Raw genomic sequence first — 6899 nt, 5'->3', positions numbered from 1 at the left:
GGTCGGTGTGGCAAAATGGGTCATCATAACAGGAAAACATGCAAGGAACCGATGTAGCATCATCGTCGTCCATCTTTCGCTTATCCTAAATCATTGCTCAAATATTTGATATCCTTTTATTAAAGAATTATGTGTAGTTTCCCAAAACTTTACCGTATTACTTTACATTAATAGAAGTTTATTAAACTTTATAATGCCTAATTACAACATTAATCTGTTTGAATAGTATGCATGTATTGATTTGGAATAGTATTAGAACATTGCATGGCATGCATAGTGTGTGTAATGCCTTTTTTTTTATGGTTTCATCACGTGGATAGAGAATATTGTTGATGTGGTTGTTTGGTAAATAAACATTGTCATTCTTGTGAGTGTACTTGACAGGTTTTTAGTCCCAAGTAAGAGCTATGCAATTACTAAATTAAATTGTGCGCCACAAGAACATTGACATTTCAACTCCAACAATAAAATGCATGGTGTATCTCTATAGGTAGTTATGTCATGATGTTTTGAATTGGATTATGGGAATAGCGGAAGAATGTTTCCATGAATGGATTCAACCCAAAATGGTGTAATAGACAATTCAATTCTAAGATTGAATGGTCATTCATTTTCCGCTCAATCAGGATGGTAAGGGAGCTACATTGCTATCACTTATCATAATATAAAAATGGTGTTCAATGATGTAATTTTTCAATGCCAACTTCAGTAAAACCATACAGCACCATTTTCCAGTTTCATTTCGTGACACTCACATAACCTGTGTACATACAAAAATAAACCCCAACTGTCGGTATTTTCCTAGCCAAATATGTGATGAAATTATGCACTTCCATTATTTGACAGTATCCATACAGAACAACCTATGTATTAAAGGAAAACACACCCACTGCCAACATTATCATCGCCAAAAATCGAAAGCAATTATTCATTTACAACATTTACACATAAAATGTAACACTTTACGTCACCTTGAACATATACCAACATAAGAAACCAAATACCAACATAACAAACATCGACACTAATTGGCATTTCACTCAACAGATTATCAAAATAAATTGGATAACATTATAGACTTTGCACAAATTGCGAGTCTCCAAAATCAATGCGACATGACGTTCGGTGACACACCTCCAGTGAAGCTAACAAAACCATGTTCACAAAAAATTTTGGCCCGATCAAGCGTCTAAATTATTCCACGTCGCGACAATATAGTCAATAAGGCAAAATATACGCGGACAAGCTTAAAAAAAAAACAGCAGCATACTTCAAACTAATTCAACCAAAAAAAAAAATTATGTCAAACACTTCCATCAAAAAAATTAACAACCAAGAAAATAAAAAACCAAAATCCATGTGCAAATTCCACTTTTCTGGGATGGTAGTGAAGACAGGCCCATCAACGTATTATAGCGCAGAGCCCTCTCACTGAGTCGTTTAAGAACATCTTCACTATTGTTGCGCGTAACTCAAGTGGCGTTAGTCCTTCTATCGTGCCAACAATGTCGCGACCATGCATGTACTGCCTAATGATGTAGTAGACAAAGATAGCACAATCCGATCTGGTAACAGCCAACCAACCATATCAATACCCCATTCATTTGTAAAAACAAGTAATTTATTTTCTGTCAAAAACCAACAAAACAATCAAACCACTATTATAACTTACGCTTCCGGGCTCTGTTGTGGGCAATCAATGACTGAAATTAGGGGTCCGTCGAAATTCGGCATTCTAACAGTACCGGTTGCCAATCGTGGCCAGACAAATTTTGTATAATATTCTTTCACCCACTGTTTCTATAAAATCAAATTTTCATATACCTCAGTTGTTTGACACACATATTAACATCAAACCAACTAAAATTAGTAATCAATGTTTTCAAAAAACAAATGCACATATTCCGACATGTCACTACGTGGCAGGGAAAATTTATTACAACTAGTAATGGTTAAATTTATGTTAACAAGCTTACCACTTTCAGCGATTCATTATAATGTTCATCTCGTATTCCTTGTCTTGGTTTTGTAGAATTATAATGTTTCCAGGTCCCTCGGACCGTATCATGCACCATTATAGTCCAGTGTTCGGCATGGTACACCGGGTAATACATGTATCTGTATCCTTTTGCAGCTGTGGTTTGCACATTCAGATACTTCGCCCACGACAGTGCACTTGGATTCCTCATAACATTCTGTTACATTTTTCCAGACATACAAAAAAATTAGCTATTCTAACAAAACCAAATGCACATCATACTTTTTTTTTGGGAGGGGGGGAATGAGAATGTGTACGTATAAGTGTGCGTGATTACATTACATACATTTACCGAACATACGCTGTTACAAACATACGACGTGTCCCCAGAATCTTTTCTGCCAGCACCTTTACCCTGCAACTCCATCAACATAGCTGCGTACGTGTCAATGACCTATCCCAAGCAGCGACAATGTCATTTATGTTACACAACCATCTCATACCAAACAACTCATGTTTTGTCTATCTATTAACATAGTGGACAGAGTGTTAACAACATACTTACGTTCCCTTGAATAGAGGAGCATTGCACCAGGTCACAAATATTTGCGAACGTAACTTGTATAACGCTTTCACCTTCATCCCATATAACAGCCCTGCAAACAATTTAACATCATCACCAATGTACAAAATTACACAATCTGTCACACACAATTAAATACATATGCATTTATATTTTTATTGCTTACCCGTCGCCGTCAAAGATGTACACCCTTTCTAAAAGCATCATTTCGTCCTGATTGAGCATGTTCCACACAGCATGCTTTCTGGTCATTCCAAATCCCTGACATGTTTTATTTCTAACTTCAACGTCATCAACGTCATATATTATTTCAGGTCCAACATTTTCCCTATTACCCATCTTCTATTTATGTTTGCCACGACCACCTAAATTGGAGTAATCGTAGTCAGTTAATCGGAATTCACGTCGTGCCTTGCTCTTAATTCTTCTCACCAACGATGTCATATCCGGACTAGGTCTAATGTCTTTCAACCTGTCAATCCCGTCCGATCCAATGCCTTCAATATTGACAACAATGGCTTCTTGTTCACCGACAACAACATTCTCAACGTCATTCCCTTTCGACAACGTATCACAGATTTTATTGTCAAACTATTCATCACCCAATTTAGAATCCCAGTCCATACCTTGAACATCCTCTGTCGAACCATTTACGGTTTTCACCGAGCTTCCTCCAACATCCAATAAACAGCCACCACTACCAGTTACTAACACATTTGCAGACTTGTTACTTTTTCCTGAATCATTTTCCGATATGGCATGCTGTTTGTTTTTCTCCTTCACAACTGACTGCGTTACTTCGTGCACCTCACATTCATCCACATGGTTTTCCAAAGTTGTTATCCTTGCTTCCAGCTTTTTAACTTGTGTGCTCAGCCGTAATATTTCAGCATCTTTCGCAACAATAACACTATTGAAGCCCATGAATATGCTGGTGGCCTGTGCACCTAGCATCCTCTCTATCGCCTCAATCTTACCATCTAGGTCACGCACACGAAAAGACTTCACACGAACTTCCATCTCCAATTTAGTAATTCTCTTCATAGTTTTTTCCAACTTTTCAGTTGCATCATTGGTGTCTTCACAGACAGTGGCCCCAAGTTGTGTGCTTGCTAGGTCTAGTAGATCAGGGAACAACATTGGCCATGATTCCCCAGTTGCCAATAAATTACCACCCTCGTTGCTCGTACCACATGACTAGGGTTTACGAGTTTCTTCATTCTTCCTTGCCGACGTCCATTCAACCTCACCACCATGGAGTGAATCTGGTTGCCAACAATCTAAACTCAGTTCAACAACGTTCACAGTAGCATCAGCAGGAAACCCATCCCACGTACTCACTGGTTCCACTTCCAACACTTTTCTTCCTTGTCCCACACTGCCTTGTGCATCAACCGGTAACTCAACGAAATACCTTTCGATGACAGTCCCCACGAGTTTATCAGGATTTACTTGGGAAAAATAAACAATGTTTCCATATATTAAGTACGAATCAAACAAACGTGTACCATAGCCCAACAAGAACTTGAATGTCATACCTCTACGGAACCCTCCACCGATAATTCAACGCTTTTTAATTTCCCGATTATTTTTCCAAGGTTCCACCGACAAAATCGGGATGAAACATTCCGCCTATGCAGCTCTATAATGTTTGTGTGCTCGCAAAGCAGAAACTACAAATTGAAAACATCAATCAATGGTCAATAACAACGTTAACTACTTGTGTTCAATGTGTTAAAGCTTATTGGTATTTTTGGATTTCAAATAAAAAACTTACTAACAACGCTACCACACACCCAGTGACCCGTTGCGGCCTGTTATGTGCCTCATTCAACGAAGAAACTAGTGAGTTTCGGATCGTTACTATCCAATCATACAACCGTAAAGTCTCCAACTTATCAATAACCTGCGCAAACGCCCACCCGATGGACTCGCCCGTTGTAGCGAAGAACAATTTCGCACATATGTACAGGCTCATCAGCTTTGCAACATCTTCTTCGTCTCGCACCGTTCGCCCATGCATTGACAATTACAACATAAAAAAAAAATATTTACATTCACATTTTTCTAACACCAATTCGACTAAATTTACATTGACATTTAAAAAACACCACTTCGACCAGTACCTTTTTTTCAGAAGCCACCAAAACTGCTGGCCACATTCCAATAAAACATCAACCCCCACCATTTTCCACCCTCATCACCAAGACACCCAAAAGCAAGGGTCCATCACCAACATAGAAAACCATAAAACTGGGCCATCCTAGGACAAAAGGACTATTGCAATGTTTACTGAAACCATGACACTGGTCCACATACAACAACATCAATGTAACGACGCAGTGTTACAACGTCATAAATCTATTAGAACATATCACAACGTCAACTAACATGCACATACTAGTAAACCATGAATAACATACCTGTCGCTATGTGTTTCCACGGCGATCACCGGCGCCAAAGCTCTATATATGTCGTATTCTACGTCAATTTCTGTTCATCACACTGATCAGACCCAACTCTGATGATGGCAACACCGTATTTCTATGAATGAGGTTTTCCACAAATTAAGGTTCTACGCGACAATCAAACGTTAAATAAGGTCTTAACATCAACAATGCTAATCTTAACAAACAATCTATGTAATCACGGATTCGGAATCGCTTCAACATCGAAATCACAATCCCCATCCAGAAATTACCTTCCATTTTCACTCACTCTAACCTGACTCTCCATTTCGATATTGGCCTCTTCGGTAAATTCAACACAAACAATGGCCCATTTTTACCCCTTACTGTTACACACGTATTCCATAAAGCATGGGCGTTACCGTCTTTAATATTGAAATGGGATCTATTAGTGTAACAAAACAAACACAAGTCTAAATTGTGGGCCTGTTTGGTAACGTTTACGTTTTCAGTTTATATTTACAAAAAATTTATAAACTGGTTTTTGTTTGTTTTTTGTTTGTTTTTAGAAAAACATAAACTACAAATGTGTTTGGTTTAGACAAAATGTTTAAAAAATTTTAAAAATATAAAAAAGAGTGAGAAATGACAAGTGGTGGCGAATGGTAGGTGGTGACGAGTGGTGCGGCGGAAGACGGTGGTGGAAAATGATGGTGGGTGGTGGTGGCGGAAGACAGTGGTAGAAAATGGTGACAGGTGGTGGGTGATGGTGGCAGAAGACGGTGGTGGAAAGTGGTGGCAAATGGTAGGTGGATGGGTGGTGGGGCGGAAGACGGTGGTGGAAAGTGGTGGCAAGTGGCGGGTGGTGGCGACGGAAGACGGTGGTGGAAAGCGATGACGGGTGGGTGGATGCTGGTGACAGGTGGGTGGTGGCGGGTGGGTGGTGGTGGCGGTGGATGGGTGACAGTAGCGGGTGGTGGGGGGTAACGAGTGGGTGGTGGTGGTAGTGGCGGGTGGTGGATGGTAGTGGCGGGTGGGTGGTGGGTGATGGTGGTAGTGGTGGATGGTGGCCGGTGGTGTCGATGGTAGGTGGCTGGTGGTGGATGGTGATGGGTAGGTGACGGATGGTGGTGGAGAGCGGATGGATGGTAGTAGCGAGTGGTGGCGGGTGGGTGGTGTTGGTGGTGGGTGGTGGTAGCTGGTGGGTGGTGAGTAGTGGTGGCGGATGGATGGTAGTGGCGGGCGGATAGATGGTAGTGGCGGGTGGGTGGCAAGTGGGAAGTGGGTGGTGGGTGGTGGTGGTGGTGGTGGTGGTGGTGGGGGTGGCGGCGGGGGTGGGTAGTAGTGGCGAATGGGTGGTGGTGGGTAGTGGGTGGTGAGTGGTGGTGGGAGGTGGTGGTGGGAGGTGGGTGATGGTGGCAGAAGATGGTGGTAGAAAATGGTGGCGGGTGGTGGCTAGTTTTGGGTGGTAAAAAAAACAAAAACTCAAAACTCAAAATGGAAACACATTTTTTGAGTTTACATTTTTTGGCCAAATTTATAAACTGAAATCACTGATTTATAAATCAAAAATTTACCAAACGAGTTTTTATTTGTATTTTTTGAATTTTTATAACTATAAACTAAAAACTGAAAACGTAAGTGTTACCAAACGGCACTTAACATTTACTAATTTAGGATTTGTTGGTGTTTTGCCCAAATGTATATGATAATGATATATATTAATATTTTATAAATTTATTTTTATTTTTGAATGTTGAGATATATGATAAAAATATTTATTAACATTGCGTGAACTTTTAGATCACAAAATTTAGAGCCCCATCTATTTTATCCTATGACCTATCCGAAGTGCAACTTAGGTTGACCCAATTTAAATTATTTAAGTTCATAAAATTTTAAAGTCTTAAAGTAATTTAAGTTCTTAAAA

The 6899-nt window shown here is 40.0% G+C and overlaps 1 protein-coding gene across 1 annotated transcript; it reads right to left on the bottom strand.

Moving 5' to 3' along the window:
- Positions 1 to 1088: 1088 nt before the first annotated feature.
- LOC145807899 (uncharacterized) lies at positions 1089 to 2407 on the bottom strand. Its single transcript, XM_082906899.1, has 4 exons — positions 2325 to 2407; positions 1977 to 2195; positions 1673 to 1800; positions 1089 to 1565 (listed from the first exon to the last, which is right to left on the bottom strand). Exons 1-4 carry the CDS (start codon positions 2403 to 2405, stop codon positions 1403 to 1405), a joined length of 591 nt encoding a protein of 196 aa, XP_082763025.1. The 5' UTR covers positions 2406 to 2407; the 3' UTR covers positions 1089 to 1402.
- Between the last annotated feature and the right edge of the window lie 4492 nt (positions 2408 to 6899).

This window comes from Camellia sinensis, chromosome 14 (assembly GCF_055761805.1).
Source record: "Camellia sinensis isolate YWXY chromosome 14, ASM5576180v1, whole genome shotgun sequence".
Classification (NCBI taxonomy): domain Eukaryota; kingdom Viridiplantae; phylum Streptophyta; class Magnoliopsida; order Ericales; family Theaceae; genus Camellia; species Camellia sinensis.
The sequence above is the reverse complement of the archived record's forward strand: the minus strand, read 5'-3'. Positions and strand labels throughout refer to the sequence as shown.

Bases quoted from the DNA above. Each gene is read 5' to 3' on its own strand.
- LOC145807899 (XM_082906899.1), bottom strand. From the start codon at position 2,405: ATGGAGTTGCAGGGTAAAGGTGCTGGCAGAAAAGATTCTGGGGACACG. The intron at 2,196-2,324 runs GTATGTAATGTA...AAAATGTAACAG, and splicing joins ACAGCGTATGTTCGGTAAAT to AATGTTATGAGGAATCCAAG. The intron at 1,566-1,672 runs GTAAGTTATAAT...GGCTGTTACCAG, and splicing joins CCACAACAGAGCCCGGAAGC to ATCGGATTGTGCTATCTTTG.